This window comes from Phocoena phocoena, chromosome 15 (assembly GCF_963924675.1).
Source record: "Phocoena phocoena chromosome 15, mPhoPho1.1, whole genome shotgun sequence".
NCBI classification, from domain to species: Eukaryota; Metazoa; Chordata; class Mammalia; order Artiodactyla; family Phocoenidae; genus Phocoena; species Phocoena phocoena.
Window position 1 is genome coordinate 39,611,001 of NC_089233.1, and position 21,397 is coordinate 39,632,397.

Here is a 21,397-nt window from a genome sequence, read left to right on the forward strand (position 1 = left end):
TGTTTGTAGACTTTTTGATGGTGACTAGTATGAGGTGATATCTCATTGTAGTTTTGATTTGCATTTCTCTAATAATTAATGATGTGGAGCGTCTTTTCATGTGCCTCCTGGCCATCTGTATGTCTTCTTTGGGGTACATGGCTGACACTTGAAGACATTATGCTAAACGAAATAAGCCAGCACAAAAGGACAAATACTGTATGATTCCACTTATTTGTGATACACAGACCAGCCAAATATTGAATACATGGAGACAAAGTAAAATGATGGTTGGTTACCAGGGTTTGTGAGAAAGAGGGAGTCAGGGTTTAATGGTTACAGAGTTTCAGCATGGGATGATGAACAAGTTCTGGAGACGGAAAGTGGTGGTGGTTGTACAACAGTGTCAACATACTTAATGTACTGAAATATGCACTTAAAAATGGTAGAAGTAGTAAAATGTTTCTGTATATTTTACAATAAAAATTTAAAACCTACAGGCTGGTACTACACTCGACCTATTCTGTATTCTACCACTAGGTGCCTTTTATTCCTCCCAAGTGGTCCTGCTTCCCATGATTCAGGCTCTCCCTCTTTCTTGGCCCACAGTGTCCTCTGCTTTGCTCCCCACACGCCTCATCAGGAATACCTGGCACCTTCCTCTTCCCTTGATTCCTGCCCTTCCCTCAAGACCAAGTTCTTGGGCCTCTCATGAAACCTTTCCTGATGTCTATATTCCAGTGCACTCTCCATTTTGAAATAGTGTTGAGGTAAAGATAGTAAAATGGGGCAGGCAGATGAGAATGGCACATAGAGATGAATTTGTAGACCAAGTAGCCAAGAACGTCCACGCTGAGCATCCACAGTGTGGGACGGGAAGTTTAACGGACTGTTACCCACATTTCGTAAGTGAGAAAACAGAGGTGCTAGTTGACGGCGGGGTGGGCCCCAAACCAAGGCAGTAGGGTTCAAGTTCATGCTCTTTACCACTCGCTGCTTGTGCCTCTCAGGCCAGGGAAGGCCGAAGGGGCCCCACGGGATTGAAGGGAAGGACTGAGTTGTATTTGGTCTTTGCCATAATTGAATTGTACTAACTTCATTCTGATGCTTCAACATTAAAACCATTGTTCAGGGCTTCCCTGGTGGCCCAGTGGTTAAGAGTCCGCCTGCCAATGCAGGGGACATGGGTCCGAGCCCTGGTCCGGGAAGATCCCACGTGCCGTGGAGCAACTCAGCCCATGCGCCGCAACTACTGAGCCTGTGCTCTAGAGCTCGCAAGCCACAACTACTGAAGCCCGCGTGCCTAGAGCCCGTGCTCCACCATAGGAGAAGCCACCCAATGAGAAGCCCACGCACCACAAAAAGTAGCCCCCACTTGCCGCAACTAGAGAAAGCCCACGTGCAGCAACGAAGACCCAACGCAGCCAAAAATAAATAAATAAACAAATAAGTAACAGAACCAAAGCTTAAAAAAAAAAACATTGTTCAGACTATTCTTTTAAGTTCTTAAAGTCTGTTGCTTTACTGTTAATTTTTATGTTATTTGCTCTTCCCTCAGCCTAGATTTGCTCTTGTTATTTGCTCTTCCCTCAGCCTAATGTTCCCGAAAGTTAAAGACTCCATTTTTTGGTAGGTATTCTCCAAAACAGCCTATTCAGTATCTCGAATGTGTAGGTTAAGTGCCACTGCCCCGATAGTGACAGGGGTTAAAAGTCTTGGAACACAGAGCACCAGGGTCAAAGACAAGATCTAGATATCTCACCTACCTCTCCCTGGGCAGCCTTCTGCCTGCCCCTGACCCTGAGTCCTGGGCAAGGCTGGCTCCTGTGTGAGCAGGGCTGTATTCTGTGTTACAGGCACACATGGCATTCAGAGATGTGGCTGTGGATTTCACCCAGGAGGAGTGGATGCTGCTGAGCCCTGCTCAGAGGTCCCTGTACCGGGAGGTGATGCTGGAGAACTACAGCAACCTGGTCTCGCTGGGTAAGCCTGGCATCTCTCAGGACCCGTATCCCAGCTGCTGGGTACTTTAGGCTGTGCTTGAAGCAGCTGTCTTGCTTTCTGACTGCCTTTGGGTTGGACTCAAAAGCAGAAACACTCTGTTCCCTCTTTCCCCAGAGAAGGTCTGATTTTGTAGAATTGAAATGTGTAGAGGTGTGTGTGTGTCTGTGTGTTGTGTATGTGATAATCTGCATTTCTAGGCCTTTTCTCCCAGTCTCTTGGGTAAGCATGACATGTCTTCCTAGTTATCATCTTCTTTTAAATGAGGGAGTTGTTCTCTCCCCAGGATGGAGTAGGGTCAGTGACCTGTCATCCTGGTTTCCCCTCCCCTGCAGAGAGCTCCCCACTCTCAGGTCTTTCCCACCACCTTTTGAAATTCCCCACCCAATGTGGCTCTGAGTTCAAGAACTGGCTTTTGAGCCTGTAACCTACAGCCATCTTGTTTTCTTTTCCTATGAGCAGGGATTCCATTTTCTAAACCCAGACTCATCACCCAGCTGGAGCAAGGGAAGGAAACCTGGAGAGAAGAGAGAAAATGCCCACCTGCCACCGGCCCGGGTGAGTGGGGAACACCAGGCAGCTCGGGGTTGGGGGTGAGAAGGCCTCGCTCAGGTGCTGGGGAGGGAGGCTGTTGTGCTGGCCCCGGGGCCACCCTGTGTGCTGCCCGCCATGTGACCTTCCAGCCCTTCATCTGCACTCGAGCTTTCCCTTTTTGCCCTCTCTACCTCACTCAGTTCTCTCCCACATTCATAGGCTTCTTGCTCTTGTTGCTATATTTTAAAAGATCAAGCAAGAATGTGGAAGTAAAACTGAGTGAGCTGAAGAAAAAGGCAAGCCCAGTGGGAGGAAGGAAGGCTATAAAAAGCCAACTAGGAGATTGAAATGGAATTCTAAAAACATTGTAAGAATGGATTTCACCCAGGAGGGTGAAACTTTAAAGGGTTATGTAAATACGTATATAATCCTCAATTTTGTCTCTTAGCCCCCAAAGCCTAAACTAGTTACTATTTGGCCATTTAAGAAAAAGTTTGCTGAGCCCTGCTCAAAGGGATTACAATATACAGCCTCCACTTTTCCTTTTCTACTTATTCTGGATACCACTTTATGTAAAATGTAAGAACAGTGCAATTGCACACTTCAAATTAAACCTTTTTCCCCACTTGCTTTATTCTGTAGTTGTCATTTGTACTGCCCCTCTATACCTTCTAAACTCCCTAATACAATGTTAAAATATTTGTTTTAAACACTCATACGTATTTATTTTTTAATCAAAAGAAAAAGTGTTTTTATACTCATGCAGATAATTTACCATTTTCTTTGCTCTTATTTTCCTGAAGATTTGAGTTTCTACCTGATAGCATTTTAGTTGTCTAGCATTTCTTGTACGTGTGGCAGTGTATTCATTTAAATTTTGTTTTTCTGAATGTGTATTTCATCTTCATTCTTGAAGGATATTCTCACTGGATATAGAATTCTAGATTGGTTTATTTTTTCATTCCTTTAAAGATACTGTTCCCCTGTTCTGGCCTCTACGGTTTCTGATGAGAAATCAGCTGTCATTTACACAATTATTACCTTGGTTTTTTGGTTACTTTTCTTTTTAAACCTCTGGCTACTTTCAGAGTTTTCTGTATATGTTTGGTGTTCAGCTCTTTGACTGTGACATAACTGAGGAAACATGCTTTTCTTTGTATTTTCCCTGCTTAGGGCTTGCTGAGATTTTTGAATCTATAAATTTATGGCTAGAGCCAAATTTGGGGAATATTTGGACATTATTCTATCATGTTTTTTTGTTTTTTGGGTTTTTTTGTTTTTGCGGTATGCGGGCCTCTCACTGTTGCAGCCTCTCCCGTTGCGGAGCACAGGCTCCGGAGGCGCAGGCCCAGCGGCCATGGCTCACGGGTTCAGCCGCTCCGCGGCATGTGGGATCCTCCCAGACCGGGGCACAAACCCATGTCCCCTGCATTGGCAGGCGGACTCTCAACCACTGTGCCACCAGGGAAGCCCCCATGACTCCTTTTGAATTATGGTTTTCTCAGGGTATATGCCCAGTAGTGGGATTGCTGGGTCATATGGTAGTTCTATTTTTACTGTTTTTTTTTTTTTTTTTAAACATCTTTATTGGGGTATAATTGCTTTACAATGGTGTGTTAGTTTCTGCTTTACAACAAAGTGAATCAGCTATACATATACATATGTTCCCATATGTCTTCCCTCTTGCGTCTCCCTCCCTCCCACTCTCCCCATCCCACCCTTCCAGGCTGTCACAAAGCACCGAGCTAATATCCCTGTGCCTTGCGGCTGCTTCCCCCCAGCTATCTACCTTACTACGTTTGTTAGTGTGTATATGTCCATGACTCTCTCTCGCCCTGTCAAAACTCACCCTTCCCCCTCCCCATATCCTTAAGTCCGTTCTCCAGTAGGTCTGCGTCTTTATTCCTATCTTACCCCTAGGTTCTTCATGATATTTTTTTCCCTTAAATTCCATATATATGTGTTAGCATACGGTATTTGTCTTTTTCTTTCTGACTTACTTCACTCTGTATGACAGATTCTAGGTCTATCCATCTCATTACAAATAGCTCAATTTCATTTCTTTTTAAGGCTGAGTAATATTCCATTGTGTATATGTGCCACATCTTCTTTATCCATTCATCCGATGATGGGCGCTTAGGTTGTTTCCATGTCCTGGCTATTGTAAATAGAGCTGCAATGAACATTTTGGTACATGACTCTCTTTGAATTTTGGTTTTCTCAGGGTATATGCCAAGTAGTGGGATTGCTGGGTCATATGGTAATTCTATTTGTAGTTTTTTAAGGAACCTCCATACTGTTCTCCACAGTGGCTGAACCAATTCACATTCCCACCAGCAGTGCAAGAGTGTCCCGTTTTCTCCACACCCTCTCCAGCATTTATTGTTTCTTGATTTTTTGATGATGGCCATTCTGACTGGTGTGAGATGATATCTCATTGTAGTTTTGATTTGCATTTCTCTAATGAGTAATGATATTGAGCATTCTTTCAAGTGTTTGTTGGCAATCTGTATATCTTCTTTGGAGAAATGTCTATTTAGGTCTTCTGCCCATTTTTGAATTGGGATGTTTGTTTTTTTGATACTGAGCTGCATGAGCTGCTTGTAAATTTTGAAGATTAATCCTTTGTCAGTTGCTTCATTTGCAAATATTTTCTCCCATTCTGAGGGTTGTCTTTTGGTTTTGTTTATGGTTTCCTTTGCTGTGCAAAAGCTTTGAAGTTTCATTAGGTCCCATTTGTTTATTTTTGTTTTTATTTCCATTTCTCTAGGAGGTGGGTCAAAAAGGATCTTGCTGTGATTTATGTCATAGAGTGTTCTGCCTATGTTTTCCTCTGAGTTTGATAGTGTCTGGCCTTACATGTAGGTCTTTAATCCATTTTGAGTTTATTTTTGTGTATGGTGTTAGGGAGTGTTCTAATTTCATACTTTTACATGTACCTGTCCAGTTTCCCAGCACCACTTATTGAAGAGGCTGTCTTCCACTGTATATTCTTGCCTCCTTTATCAAAGATAAGGTGACCATATGTGCGTGGGTTTATCTCTGGGCTTTCTATCCTGTTCCACTGATCTATATCTGTTTTTGTGCCAGTACCATACTGTCTTGATTACTGTAGCTTTGTAGTATAGTCTGAAGTCAGGAAGCCTGATTCCTCCAGCTCCATTTTTCGTTGTCAAGATTGCTTTGGCTATTCGGGGTCTTTTGTGTTTCCATACAAATTAGGAAATTTTTTGTTCTAGTTCTGTGAAAAATGCCAGTGGTGGTTTGATAGGGATTGCATTAAATCTGTAGATTGCTTTGGGTAGTATAGTCATTTTCACAATGTTGATTCTTCCAATCCAAGAACATGGTATTGTTTCTCCATCTTTTTGTATCATCTTTAATTTCTTTCATCAGTGTCTTATACTTTTCTGCGTACAGGTCTTTTTTCTCCTTAGGTAGGTTTATTCCTAGATATTTTATTCTTTTTGTTGCAATGGTAAATGGGAGTGTTTTCTTTTTTTTTTTTGCGGTATGTGGGCCTCTCACCGTTGTGGCCTCTCCCGTTGCGGAGCACAGGCTCCGGACGTGCAGGCTCAGCGGCCATGGCTCACGCGCCCACCCGCTCCGCGGCACGTGGGATCTCCCCGGACCGGGGCATAAACCCGTGTCCCCTGCAATGGCAGGTGGACTCTCAACCCCTGCGCCACCATGGAAGCCCTCTAGGTCTTTTTTTTATTTCCTCTGATTTCTTCAGTGCTCACTTGGTTATTAAGTAGTGTATTGTTTAGCCTCCATGTGTTTGTATTTTTTACAGATCTTTTCCTGTAATTGATATCTAGTCTCATAGCGTTGTGGTCGGAAAAGATACTTGATACGATTTCAATTTTCTTAAATTTACCAAGGCTTGATTTGTGACCCAAGATATGATCTATCCTGGAGAATGTTCCATGAGCACTTGAGAGGAATGTGTATTCTGTTGTTTTGGGATGGAATGTCCTATAAATATCAATTAAGTACATCGTGTTTAATGTATCATTTAAAGCTTTGGATACATTTTTAAATGAAAAATTGCAAAACAATGTTTATTACACAGTTTGGTTTTTTATTAAGAGAAGTGTGTGAAAGACTGTATATCAGTATGTGTATGTGAACACAGACGTCTGCATTATTATTTACCGTGACCTTACCTTGGTGGGGATAGAATTGGATAGAGTGGGGCAAAGTGTTTCTGGGAACGTTTTTTACTTGGCATTCTTTTTAAATGATAGAGGTATAGATAACTTTAAGGAATTGTGTGGGGTTTTTGTTTTTTTGGGGGGGGGGTGGTTTTTTTTTTTTTCATCTTTTGGCCATGCCATGCGGTACATGGGATCTTAGTTCCCTGACCAAGAATTGAACCCACGCCCTCTGCATTGCAAGTGCAGAGTCTTAACCACTGGACCGCCAGGGAAGTCCGTGGAATTGTGTGTTTTTTCGTTTTTACTTTTGACAATTTTATAAATGTTTCGTACACAGAGAAGTATATGTTTTCTTTTTCTGTGTAAGAAATTTTCTATTTCTCAGTTTTATTAAATTTAAAAGAAGCTTACAGTTAATTTTATCTTAGAATCAAGGGAATATAGCATATATAATAGAAACTATATTCTTGTTTTTTGTTTGCTAAGAGTCATAAAGCTCCCCAATGTCATTGTAATTGATATCAAATCCTCCATTTATTTCTAAGTTTTTGCCTTATATTCCACTTCAGTGTACTGTTAGGCATGTAAAGTTTCGTGACAATTTTATCTCATTCATTAGTGAAGTTTTTAACATTAAAATTCTTTGTTCCATGTGATATTCCTTTAACTTTCCCTTATTTCTTGTTAATCTTAGCACCCACTTTGTTGTGGTTTTTTTTTGTTTGTTTTGAGTTGGGGGCGGTTGGTATGGTATTTAATGTGATTTTGGTGGTTTGTAGCTGGTATTGCATTTTATGCCAGACGAACTGTTGTCTTTGAATAGGGACTTTTGCCATTTCACGTTTACTGTAATAACTGATCAGTTTCATGGGACTTACTTAGGGGCAAACTCTGGGGCATATGCAGAGGTGCTTGACTACAGTGATAGGAAAGGTCAGGGCAAAGGAAGAAAGCATCTGTCTTAGCTCGGGAGGCTACTAAAACAAAATACCACACTGGGTGGCACAAGCAGAAGAGTTTTTTCTGTGTTTCTGGAGGCTCACAGGTCTCGGCTGATCAAGGTGCTGGCAGATTCGGTTATGCAGGAGTCCTGTCTCCTTGGCTTGAAAATGGCTGCCTTCTTGCTCTATCCTCACCTGGCCTTTCCTCTGTGCCTGCACATCCCGGCTCCTCCGCCTCTTACAAGGAGGTCACCAGTCATATTGGATTAGAGCCTTATGACCTCTTTAAAGGCCCTATCTCCGAAGACAGTAGTGTACTATACAGGATGGAATAATTCTAGAATGTAGATGTGTACACAGTTGGTTTTTGAAAGTTCAGTTCACTGATCAAGGCAACTGTTCAGGTAGATACAGCAATATCTGTACCTGGATTCTCAAACTGTGTGATCATTTGTCTTCAGCTGACTAGAACCAGCTGTGATGAAACAATGCACTCAGTGTTGACATCTCCTTACAAAGAGGTATATAAGAACAAAATTTTTATATTGATTTCTGGGGAAATTTGTGTGTATGTGTGATTCCAAGTAAATTTCTTAATATTGACAGTTTGAATAAGAAAATTTTAAATGTTTACAGTATATTGTATGTCTCTTAAAATAAAAAAGACCTAGTCTCCTTCAGTAACTTCTCCCTATTTGAAATTGTCTATCACCTATCCTAGTCCATATTTTCCATTGACCTCTAAGATACTCTCTCTGTCTTTATTGATTTTAATGCCTGGCTGCATTTGTATTTCACCTCCTTCCTCTGTTACCATCTTGGGGTTGTATACCATATTGGACACCCTGACCTCAGAGTTAGTTCTCTTTCTTACCGCTAGGGAATATAACCCCAGCTTCTTGCCACCTCTGATACCTTAAACTCTAAAATTCTCCCGTTGCGTTGTTTCATCATCCTTCCATCCTCTCCCATTAAATCAAGTTTATTGCACTTTTCTAAGCCAATAACTCTTCCTCAGTCTCTTGCTTCATCTCCATTTCTTACCAGCATTGTCATTTGTTTCTCTTGACCTATCATAGCCACCCTTTTTATTTTCCCAACAATTGATTTCCACTCCTATACCCAGATGGCAGGCAATGCTAGAAGAAAATTCATATAATCTATAGTTTTCAACTTGTATTTCTTTGTTCTGTTGGTGCCAGATTCGACTCACCCATTGACTCCCCATCATTCTTTTTTTTGGGGGGTGCGGGGGGATTTTTTTTTTATTCAAACAGAAAGTCACAAAAATTATAATCATCCTTGTCAGTTCACTCAGTCCCATGTAATTTTTTTTCATCTTGATCTTTTGTTAGCACTTTTATGAATTCATCAGTTTTCCGTGAGAGTTCTGAAAATGCTTATTCATTCAGTTCAGCAGTATAGTCAGTTACCAGAAACCTGTACTTGTCAGTCTTTTCCATGAATTCCTTGAAGATGAAACCCTTTTATAGGAACATTTTTGCAAAAGCATCAGAGTACACCCAGAATTTTCTGCAAATGACAAAAGACTTAAAAATGACCACGGTTAAAGATTTGATGAAAGTTCATAATAATGCAATTGACAAGGAAATTGTTATTTCTGAGATATACATTTTAAAGTAATAACTAGAATTATGATTTATAACATTATACCAGAACATATAATATTTTTAGAAATTTCATGTAATATCTGAAACATTTATATTAACATATTTCCATACAAATAACCCAAAGGAAGTTTAGTATTTTGTTTTTTTATACATCAGGTTCTTATTAGTCATCAGTTTTATACACATCAGTGTATACATGTCAATCCCAATCGCCCAATTCAGCACACCACCATCCCCACCCCACCACAGTTTCCCCCCCTTGGTGTCCATACGTTTGTTCTCTACATCTGTGTCTCAACTTGTGCCCTGCAAACCGGTTCATCTGTACCATTTTTCTAGGTTCCACATACATGCGTTAATATACAATATTTGCTTTTCTCTTTCTGACTTAACTCTGTATGACAGTCTTTAGATCCATCCACATCTCAACAAATGACTCGATTTCGTTCCTTTTTTTGGCTAATATTCCATTGTATATATGTACCACAACTTCTTTATCCATTTGTCTGTTGATGGGCATTTAGGTTGCTTCCATGACCTGGCTATTGTAAATAGTGCTGCAGTGAACATTGGGGTGCATGTGTCTTTTTGAATTATGGTTTTCTCTGGGTATATGTCCAGTAATGGGATTGCTGGATCATATGGTAATTCTATTTTTAGTTTTTTAAGGAACCTCCCTACTGTTCTCCATAGTGGCTGTATCAATTTACATTCCCACCAACAGTGCAAGAGGGCTCCCTTTTCTCCACACCCTCTCCAGCATTTGTTGTTTGTAGATTTTCTGAGGATGCTCATTCTAACTGGTGTGAGGTGATACCTCATTGTAGTTTTGATTTGCATTTCTCTAATAATTAGTGATGTTGAGCTTTTTTTTTTTTTTTTTTTTTTGCGGTACACGGACCTCTCACTGTTGTGGCCTCTCCCGTTGCGGAGCACACGCTCTGGACGTGCAGGCTCAGCGGCCATGGCTCATGGGCCTAGCCGCTCTGTGGCATATGGGCTCTTCCCGGACTGGGGCACGAACCCATGTCCCCTGCATCGGCAGGCGGACTCTCAACCACTGCGCCACCAGGGAAGCCCTTGAGCAGCTTTTCATGTGCTTCTTGGACATCTGTATGTCTTCTTTGGAGAAATGTCTATTTAGGTCTCCTGCCCACTTTTGGATTGGGTTGTTTAATATTGAGCTGCATGAGCTGTTTATATATTTTGGAAATTAATCCTTTGTCCATTGATTCGTTTGCAAATATTTTCTCCCATTCTGAGGGTTGTCTTTTTGTCTTGTGTATAGTTTCCTTTGCTGTGCAAAAGCTTTGAAGTTTCATTAGGTCCCATTTGTTTATTTTTATTTCCATTACTCTAGGACGTGGATCAAAAAAGATTTTGCTGTGATTTATGTCAGAGTGTTTTCCAATGTTTTCCTCTAAAGAGTTTTATAGTGTCCAGTCTTACATTTAGGTCTTGAATCCATTTTGAGTTTATTTTTGTGTATGGTGTTAGGGAGTGTTCTAATTTCATTCTTTTACATGTAGCTGTCCAGTTTTCCAGCACCACTTATTGAAGAGGCTGTCTTTTCTGCATTGTATATCTTTGCCTCCTTTGTCATAGATTAGTTGACCATAGGTGCGTGGGTTTATCTCTGGGCTTTCTATCTTGTTCCATTGATCTATGTTTCTGTTTTTGTGCCAGTACCATATTGTCTTCATTACTGTAGCTTTGTAGTATAGTCTGAAGTCAAGGAGTCTGATTCCTCCAGTCCGTTTTTTTCCTTCAGGACTGCTTTGGCTATTCGGGATCTTTTGTATCTCCATACAAATTTTAAGATGATTTGTTCTAGTTCCGTAAAAATGCCATTGGTAATTTGATAGGGATTGCACTGAATCTGTAGATTGCTTTGGGTAGTATAGTCATTTTCACAATATTGATTCTTCCAATCCAAGAACATGGTATATCTCTCCATCTGTTTGTATCATCTTAAATTTCTTTCAACAGTGTCTTATAGTTTTCTGCATACAGGTCTTTCGTCTCCCTAGGTAGGTTTATTCCTAGGTATTTTATTCCTTTTGTTGCAATGGTAAATGGGAGTGTTTCCACAATTTCCCTTTCAGATTTTTCATCATTAGTGTATAGGAATGCAAGAGATTTCTGTGCATTAATTTTGTATCCTGCAACTTAACCAAATTCACTGATTAGCTCTAGTAGTTTTCTGGTCGCATTTTTAGGGTTCTCTATGTATAGTATCATGTCATCTGCAAACAGTGACAGTTTTACTTCTTCTTTTCCAATTTGTATTTCTTTTTCTTCTCTGATTGCTGTGGCTAGGACTTCCAAAACTATGTTGAATAATAGTGGTGAGAGTGGACATCCTTGTCTTGTTCCTGATCTTAGAGGAAATGCTTTAAGTTTTTCACCATTGAGAATGATGTTTGCTGTGGGTTTGTCATATATGGCCTTTATTATGTTGAGGTAGGATCCCTCTGTGCCCACTTTCTGGAGAGTTATTATCATAAATGGGTGTTGAATTTTGTCAAAAGCTTTTTCTGCATCTATTGAGATGATCATATGGTTTTTATTCTTCAATTTGTTAATATGGTATATCACATTGATTGATTTGCGTATATTGAAGAATCCTTGCATCCCTGGGATAAATCCCACTTGATCATGGTATTTGATCCTTTTAAAGTGTTATTGCATTCTGTTTGGTAGTATTTTGTTGAGGATTTTTGCATCTATATTCATCAGTGATATTGGTAATTTTTTTTTTTTTTGGTAGTATCTTTGTCTGGTTTCGGTATCAGGGTGCTGGTGGCCTCATAGAATGAGTTTGGGAGTGTTCCTTCCTCTGCAATTTTTTGGAAGAGTTTGAGAAGGATGGGTGTTAGCTCTTCTGAGTGTTTGATAGAATTCACCTGTGAAGCCATTGGTCCTGGACGTTTGTTTGTTGGAAGATTTTTAATCCGTTTCATTACTAGTGATTGGTCTGTTCATATTTTCTGTTTCTTCCTGGTTCAGTCTTAGAAGGTTATACCTTTCTAAGAATTTGTCCATTTCTTCCAGGTTTCCATTTTATTGGCATAGAGCTGCTTGTAGTAGCCTCTTAGGATGCTTTGTATTTCTGTGGTGTCATAACTTCTCCTTTTTCATTTCTAATTTTATTGATTTGAGTCCTCTCTCTCTTTTTCTTGATGAGTCTGGCTAATGGTTTATCAATTTTGTTTATCTTCTCAAAGAACCAGCTTTTAGTTTTATTGATCTTTGCTATTGTTTTCTTTGTTTCTATTTCATTTATTTCTGCTCTGGTCTTTATGATTTCTTTCCTTCTGCTAACTTTGGGTTTTGTTTGTTCTTCTTTCTCTAATTCCTTTAGGTGTAAGGTTAGATCGTTTACTTGAGATTTTTCTTGTTTCTTGAGGTAGGGTTGTATAGCTATAAACTTCCCTCTTAGAACTGCTGTTGCTGCATCCCATAGGTTTTGGTTGTCGTGTTTTCATTGTCATTTGTTTCTAGGTATTTTTTGATTTCCTCTTTGATTTCTTGAGTGATCTCTTGGTTATTTAGTAACATATTGCTTAGTCTCCATGTGTTTGTGTTTTTTACTTTTCCGTGTAATTCATTTCTAATCTCATAGCGTTGTGGTCAGAAAAGATGCTTGGTATGATTTCAATTTTCTTAAATTTACTGAGGCTTGATTTGTGACCCAAGATGTGATCTATCCTGAAGAAAGTTCCATGTGCACTTGAGAAGAATGTGTAATCTGCTGTTTTTGCTGTTTTTGGATGGAATGTCCTATAAATATCAATTAAATCCACCTGGTCTATTGTGTCATTTAAAGCTTCTGTTTTCCTTATTTGTTTTCATTTTGGATGATCTGTCCATTGGTGTAAGTGAGGTGTTAAAGTCCCCCACTATTATTGTGTTACTGTCGATTTCCTCTTTTAGAGCAGTTAGCAGGTGCTTTATGTATTGAGGTGCTCCTATGTTGGGTGCATATATATTTATAATTGTTATATCTTCTTATTGGATTGATCTGTTGATCATTATGTAGTGTCCTTCCTTGTCTCTTGTAACATTCTTTATTTTAAAGTCGACTTTATCTGATGAGTATAGCTACTCCAGCTTTCTTTTGATTTCCATTTGCATGGAATATCTTTTTCCATCCCCTCACTTTCAGTCTGTATGTGTCCCTAGGTCTGAAGTGGGTCTCTTGTAGACAGCATATATATGGGTCTTATTTTTGTATCCATTCAGCAAGCCTGTGTCTTTTGGTTGGAGCATTTAATCCATTCACGTTTAAGGTAATTATCAGTACTTACGTTCCTATGACCATTTTCTTAATTGTTTTGGGTTTGTTTTTGTAGGTCCTTTTCTCCTCTTGTGTTTCCCACTTAGTGAAGTTCCTTTAGCATTTGTTGTAGAGCTGGTTTGGTGGTGCTGAATTCTCTTAGCTTTTGCTTGTCTGTAAAGCTTTTGATTTCTCCATCGAATCTGAATGAGATCCTTGCCAGGTAGAGTAATCTTGGTTGTAGGTTCTTCCCTTTCATCACTTTAAGTATATCCTGTCACTCCCTTCTGGCTTGTAGAGTTTCTGCTGAGAAATCAGCTGTTAACCTTATGGGAGTTCCCTTGTATGTTAGTTTTCATTTTTCCCTTGCTGCTTTCAATAATTTTTGTCTTTAATTTTTGCCAATTTGATTACTATGTGTCTCAGCATGTTTCTCCTTGGGTTTATCCTGTATGGGACTTGCTGTGCTTCCTGGACTTGGGTGGCTATTTCCTTTCCCATGTTAGGGAAGTTTTCGACTATAATCTCTTCAAATATTTTCTCTGGTCCTTTCTCTTTCTCTTCTCCTTCTGGGACCCCTATAATGTGAATGTTGTTGCGTTTAATGTTGTCCCAGAGGTCCCTTAGGCTGTCTTCATTTCTTTTCTTTCTTTTTTCTTTATTCTGTTCTGTGGTGGTGAATTCCACCATTCTGTCTTCCAGGTCATTTATCCGTTCTTCTGCCTCAGTTATTCTGCTATTGATTCCTTCTAGTGTCGTTTTCATTTCAGTTATTGTATTGTTCACCTCTGTTTGTTCTTTAATTCTTCTAGGTCTTTGTTAAACATTTCTTGCATCTTCTCGATCTTTGCCTCCATTCTTTTTCCGAGGTCCTGGATCATCTTCACTATCTTTATTTTGAATTCTTTTTCTGGAAGGTTGCCTATCTCCCCTTCATTTAGTTGTTTTTCTGGGGTTTTATCTTGTTCATTCATCTGGTATATAGCCCTCTGCCTTTTCATCTTGTCTATCTTTCTGTGAATTTTTTTTTCCCCCCACAGGCTGCAGGGTTGTAGTTCTCCTTGCTTCTGCTGTCTGCCCTCTGGTGGATGAGGCTATCTAAGAGGCCTGATGGGAGGGACTGGTGGTCGGTAGAGCTGTCTGTTGCTCTGGTGGGCAGAGCTCAGTAAAACTTTAATCCACTTGACTGTTGATGGGTGGGGCTGGGTTCCCTCCCTGTTTGTTGGTTGTTTGGCCTGAGGCAACCCAACACTGGAGACTACCTGGGCTCTTTGCTGGGGCTAATGGCGGACTCTGGGAGGGCTCACGCCAAGGAGTACTTCCCAGAACTTCTGCTGCCAGTGTCCTTGTCCCCATGGTGAGCCACAGCCACCCCCCACCTCTGCTGGAGACCCTCCAACATTAGCAGGTAGGTCTGGTCAGTCTCCCCTGGGGTCACTGCTCCTTCCCCTGGGTCCCGTTGCACTCACTACTTTGTGTGTGCCTTCCAAGAGTGGAGTCTGTTTCCCCCAGTCCTGTCGAAGTCCTGCCATCAATTCCTACTAGGCTTCAAAGTCTGATTCTCTAGGAATTCCTCCTCCTGTTGCCGGACCCGCAGGTTGGGAAGCCTGACGTGGGACTCAGAACCTTCACTCCAGTGGGTGGACTTCTGTGGTATAAGTGTTCTCCAGTCTGTGAGTCACCCACCCAGCAGTTATGGGATTTGATTTTACTGTGATTGCGCCCCTCCTACCGTCTCACTGTGGCTTCTCCTTTGTCTTTGGATGTGGGTTATCTTTTTTGGTGAGTTCCAGTGTCTTCCTGTCAGATGGTTGTCCAGCAGCTAGTTGTGATGCTGGTGTTCTTGCAAGAGGGAGTGAGAGCACGTCCTTCTACTCCGCCATCTTGGTTCCTCCCCCTGGGGAAATTTTTATTTAGATTAATTACAGAAGTTAACAGGGCTTGAATTGGTCAGGGGCACCAGTCACTGGAGGGCCTAGACTCTGTTTGTGTTGTTTATTGCTGAAAGCCTACTGCGTTGTAGAAATCCTGGTACAAAGTAATCCTCTAATGAATATTTGTTAGTGGGGCGGGACACTCCAGTTCAGGTGTTTTTGCTCGTGATCTCTTTAACCACGACTATGCTGCCTCCTCCGCCAGGGGTCCTCCAGTCTGAATGACTGCTCTCCTTCCACCCCATTCTCCTAGGGAAATAGGGGAGACAAAGACCCTCCACGAGGGTTCTGTGGTTAGATCTCTCTGTCATAGAATACCATTTGGGCCCAGTTTCTATCACTGTGGTGGCTGGGCCTTAGGAGGTAAATGTAGCAGGTCCTATGAAGGAAGTCTTGCCGGGTAGCCCATAAGTTCTAAGCGTTTGGAAGAACAGGGAATCAAGTCTTAACATCAGATGAGGCAGAACTGCTCTGGCTGCCTCGGGTCTCAGCTCTGACTCACGCTTCTCTCTCTGCAGCAGAACCAAAGCCAGAACTCCACCTCGGTCCCTTCTGCCCTCCGGACTTCTCCAGTCAGCAGCTCCACATGCAGCACATGCTGTGTAGTCACCCTCCCTGGATCTTCACGTGCTGGTGTGCAGAAGAGCCTGTCCGGCCAGGAGCTCCATGCCCTGGGGACCAGCGGCAGCAGCAGCAGCAGCGAGCCTCTGATGGAAGTCCCTGGAACGACAAAGCAGAAGGTCAGGAGAGACAAGGCACCCAGACTTTGTTCAGAAAGACAAAGAAAAGGACTTCAGGTGCGTTCCCCAGGCCGCCACCCCAGCGGCAGCCGGTCAGCTCTGGGGATGGCATCCAAGGCGTGGAGGGAGTGGCCAGCCCAGCTCAGACGGGGAATCCCGAGGAAACAGACAGACTGTTGAAGAGGATAGAAGTCTTAGGATTTGGAACAGTCAACTGTGGGGAGTGTGGCCTGGGCTTCAGCAAGATGACAAACCTGCTCAGTCACCAGAGGATACACTCAGGGGAGAAGCCGTATGTGTGCGGGGTGTGTGAGAAGGGCTTTAGCCTAAAGAAAAGCCTTGCCAGACACCAGAAGGCACACTCGGGGGAGAAGCCCATCGTGTGCAGGGAGTGTGGGCGAGGCTTTAACCGGAAGTCAACACTCATCATACACGAGAGGACACACTCAGGTGAGAAGCCTTACATGTGCGGCGAGTGTGGGCGAGGCTTCAGCCAGAAGTCAAACCTCATCATACACCAGCGGACACACTCTGGGGAGAAGCCCTACGTGTGCCAGGAATGTGGGAAAGGCTTCAGCCAGAAGTCAGCTGTCGTCAGACACCAGAGGACGCACTTGGAGGAGAAGACCATCGTGTGCAGTGACTGTGGACTGGGCTTCAGCGACAGGTCGAACCTCATCTCACACCAGAGGACACACTCCGGGGAGAAGCCTTATGCCTGCAAGGAGTGTGGGCGGTGCTTCAGGCAGAGAACCACCCTTGTCAACCACCAGAGGACACACTCCAAGGAGAAGCCTTATGTGTGTGGCGTGTGTGGGCACAGCTTCAGCCAGAATTCAACCCTCATCTCACACAGGCGGACACACACTGGGGAGAAGCCTTACGTGTGTGGGGTGTGTGGGCGAGGCTTTAGTCTCAAGTCACACCTCAACAGACACCAGAACATACACTCAGGGGATAAGCCCATTGTGTGTAAGGACTGTGGGCGAGGCTTCAGCCAGCAGTCAAATCTCATCAGACACCAGAGGACACACTCAGGGGAAAAGCCCATGGTGTGTGAGGAGTGCGGGCGAGGCTTCAGCCAGAAGTCAAACCTCGTTGCACACCAGAGGACACACTCAGGGGAAAAGCCGTACGTGTGCAGGGAGTGTGGGCGAGGCTTCAGTCACCAGGCAGGTCTCATCCGACACAGGCGGAAACACTCGAGGGAAAAGCCTTACACGTGCAGGCAGTGTGGACTCGGCTTTAGCAATAAGTCAGCTTTAATCACGCACAAATGGGTACACTCGGAAGAGAAGCCCTGTTTATTCAGAGAGTGTGGCCAAGGCTTTCCCCAAAAGTCACACCTCATCTTACATCAGATGACACACCAGGGCAGGAAGCCTTATGTGTGCAAGACGTGTGGACAGGGCTTCAGCCAGAAGTCTCACCTCAGCAGACACAGGAGGATGAAGTCCGCCCACCACAAACTGCGACTTCAGTCTGACCCCGAGGCCTACTCGGAGCAATCTTCTGACCCCTTGCACTCTCTTTGAGAGTGAAGACAGTGGTGAGGACTGGATAATCAAACATCTTACACTTTCATGAAACGCATTCCGTAAGTGGTCAAAGGACATTTGCCCTCGTTTACTTCCTCCATGCGAAGTCTTCATGTTTTGTGGTCTTTTGTTCTAATAAACTGCTTCTTTACAAACCTTCGCTATGTATTTCATTCACTCCTCTATAAAGGTAGGGAATAAGGAGTGTTAACGGAAACCTTAAGCTGCTGAGTCCACTATTCCGTAAAAATTCAATTCCTTGTAAGACATAAGAACTGAGTCACTCCGTATTTATTGGAAAAGTCTGGTCCCCTGTATAGGGAGAGAATCTGGGGCCTGTATTCAGGGCATTTAAGTGAGGGGAGGGAATCTTCCAGGAAATATGGCTTCCCCTAGCCATTCCTCTCATCTGCAGCCCCCTTTCTTGCCCCTCTCCTCCTGGCTCTGAAACATCTACGTTGTTGCCTTTGCTGAATCATCCCCTAACTACCTTTATTGCTTTTTTTCAGGCTTTAGTCCTAGTCCTCATGCCCTGGGGCCCCCTTGACAACATACTGTCCCCAGCACTGCAGTCTCAGAGCCTGGTCCTCCGGCTATGACAACCTTGGGTCTCCAGTCACACCCATTCAGATCACCAGGAACATGGTGCTCCGACAATGAGACAGCCTGTAAGCAGGTGCCCTCCTGAGCCCTTCGGTAACAGGAATAAGACTTAAAGCCACATTCCCAGATCAGCCCTGTAACGTCAGGGTTAGGACTTCCGGTTATGCTTCTTGGCACTCCACCCCATGCCCAGCCCTCATGCCATCCATCCAGTAACTGGGCTAAGGTCCCCTAGCCACACACCCTCAAGACTTAGCACTTAGTTCTCCAACCACAAGGCTGTTTATCATAGTGAAAAGATATTTAATCATATTTGAAGATTCTCAACCATACTTCCTTCATTGTGTTCCCATCCACAGTGGTTTTGCTCCAAACAAGTGGCCTTTAAGGTAAGGATCATCTCAAGGTTGCAGCTATGAAAACCTTTAAGACTTCAGAAGATTTCAGTGTGCAGCTCCTAGACCCTACCAACTCCACAAAATGGTTTCTATGAGTTTTAAGGGTATCATCCCACAGCACCCTACACTCAACCCAAACCAGAGAGGGGCCTGACTTGAAAAGGTTTGTAGGTTTGGTTTCATCTAATGGAGTGAAATTCAGTTAAGAGGCATAGGAAACCCAAGACATTTGAAATAGAAACGCCAGCTTAGTCTGAAAAGGGCAGAGAAAAATGCCTACGTTTATATGGGCAGGGAGGCAGGCTGAGAAATATACTGATCTGTAAACAGGCCATTTCTTAGGGAAAAGGAAGAATAACAGTGCAGACACAAAAGCCATGAGAGTCACTCCCAGGGGGCAGTACCAGGCACTTGTCAAGGAACTGATGGCATGTGCCCGGCTCAACTTCACAGTCCACACCAGGACACGTGGTCAGACTGTCAAAAGAGAGAATCTTGAAAGCATGGAAAGAGACATGCGACATACAAGAGATCCTCAGTAAGATTGACAGCCGGTTTTCGTTAGACACCATGGATGCCAGAAGGCAGCATATTTAATGTGCTTGAAAGAAAAAAAAGGTCAACCAAGAATTCTATGTCTGGCAAAAGTAGAGAAGTTAAGACATTCTCAGAAGGTTTGAGGGAGTTCATAACTAATAGACATGACCTACAAGAAATGCTCAAGGCTGGAACGAAAGGACACTGGAATAGTAACTTGAAGCCATACAAAATGATAATAATAATGCCAGTAAAGGTAGCTGCATAGTTATGTATGAAGTCAGTATTATCATATTTTTGGCTTGTAACTTTCTTATATGTGATTTAAAAGACAAATGAACAATCATAAACCTGTTAACGAGCATGTAATGTATAAAGATATAAGTTGTGACAACACAACATAAGATGGGATGGAATTGTATAGAATAATTTTTATATGCTATTGAAATTAAGTTGGCATTAATTCAAACTAGATGGTTAGAAAATTAAGATGATAATTGTAATCTCCAGGGTAATTTTGAAGAAAATAACTAGAAAAAATATACAGAAGTATATCCTGTACATATGTAAAAAAGTACATACAGAAATATACAGAATTTATATTTTGAGGAAAAAAATCAAAATTATACACTTGAAAAATTTAAACACAAAAGAAGGCAGTATTGGATGAATTGGGGAACAAAACTTATATAAGCTATACAGAAAATACCACAGTTGCAAAAGTATGTCCTTATCAGTAATTACTTTGAATATAGATGGATTAAGCTCTCCAATGAAGAGGGATACCAGCAGAATGGATTAAAAAACACATGATCCAACTATATGCTGTCTCAGAGATACTCACTTTAGATCCAAAGGCACAAACAGGTTGAAAGTGAATGAATGGAAAAAAGGATATTCCATGCAAATAATAACCAAAACAGAGGTGAGGCAGCTATACTAATATCACAATACTGGACTTCAAGTCAAAAATTGTTTCAAGAGGGCTTCCCTGGTGGCGCAGTGGTTGAGAGTCCACCTGCTGATGCAGGGGACGTGGGTTTGTGCCCTGGTCTGGGAAGATCCCACGTGCTGCAGAGCGGCTGGGCCCGTGAGCCATGGCCGCTGGGCCTGCATGTCCAGAGCCTGTGCTCTGCAACGGGAGAGGCCACAACAGTGAGAGGCCCGCATAACGCAAAAAAAAGTTTTTCAAGAGACAATGACATTCTATGTTGATAAAAGGGTTAATCCATCAAAAAGATGTAACAATTACGTACACACCTAGTAACAGTGCCCCGCAACATATGAAGTAGAAAATTAACAGAATTGAAGGGAGGAATAGTTCTACAATAATAATTGAAGATTTCAATGCCCCACCTTAAATAATGGAGAAACTAGACAGAAGATCAATAAGGAAACAGAGGACTTGAGCATTACTGTAAACCAACTAGACCCAACAGACATGCACAGAACACTCCACCCAACAACAGTGGAATACACATGCTTCTCCAGTGCATGTGGAATATTCTCCAAAATATATAGGGCCATAGAAAAGTTCTCAATAAATACTAAAAGATTGAAATCATACTGGGTATCTTCTCTGTCTGACCACAATAAAATGAAACTAGAAATCAGTAACAAGGAAAACTGGAAATTCCACAGATGTGTGGAAACAACACACTTGCAAACAACCAATGGGTCAAAGAAGGAATTGCAAGGGAAACTAGAAAATGCTTTGAATGAAGCAATGAATGGCTGCTGCTAAGGTTTCCACCATGGGTGCAAGGAAGAAGTTTTCTGATGCTATTTGTCTGATTATGACAGCTAAAATCAAATGGGGAAACATGGGAATTTTAAAACACAGAGGGGGCAGATAATTTTTCAACTCAACCTTGTAAACAGCAGAGCCTGTTATACTCCAAAAAAGGTAAAAAGTGAAAAAAAGGAATCTAAAATTTGAGTTTATATTAGCAATGCTGGAAAATTATTTCCCTTACACCCTTGCCTTCTGGTTGATTCCACTTCAAAAACTAAAAGATCAAAATTAATTTTTTGTCAAAATTAATTTAGATAAAAGGAAACTAATGACTATTCAATTTTAAATTGCTTTGAGATGAATGAAATGAAAACACAACGAAACTTA

The 21,397-nt window shown here is 42.1% G+C and overlaps 1 protein-coding gene across 3 annotated transcripts; it reads left to right on the plus strand.

Annotated features, from left to right (window-relative positions):
• Positions 1 to 1,838: 1,838 nt before the first annotated feature.
• Positions 1,839 to 17,734, plus strand: ZNF133 (zinc finger protein 133). Of its 3 annotated transcripts, none has more exons than XM_065893439.1 (3): positions 1,839 to 1,962; positions 2,443 to 2,538; positions 15,978 to 17,734. In XM_065893439.1, the coding sequence occupies exons 1-3, from the start codon at positions 1,842 to 1,844 to the stop codon at positions 17,732 to 17,734; spliced, it is 1,974 nt and encodes a 657-aa protein (XP_065749511.1). In that variant the 5' UTR covers positions 1,839 to 1,841. The 3 variants fall into 3 exon arrangements, with proteins under 3 accessions (XP_065749511.1, XP_065749512.1, XP_065749510.1); XM_065893440.1 differs by having other exon boundaries at positions 15,981 to 17,734; XM_065893438.1 differs by having other exon boundaries at positions 1,842 to 1,966; positions 2,465 to 2,538.
• Positions 17,735 to 21,397: the final 3,663 nt, after the last annotated feature.

What these genes read in the sequence shown, in the direction of transcription:
- ZNF133 (XM_065893439.1), top strand. Translation starts at nt 1,842, where the DNA reads ATGGCATTCAGAGATGTGGCTGTGGATTTCACCCAGGAGGAGTGGATG. An exon ending in CAGCAACCTGGTCTCGCTGG is followed by an intron (nt 1,963 to 2,442) that starts GTAAGCCTGGCA and finishes TCCTATGAGCAG; the next exon opens with GGATTCCATTTTCTAAACCC. An exon ending in CCCACCTGCCACCGGCCCGG is followed by an intron (nt 2,539 to 15,977) that starts GTGAGTGGGGAA and finishes CTCTCTCTGCAG; the next exon opens with CAGAACCAAAGCCAGAACTC.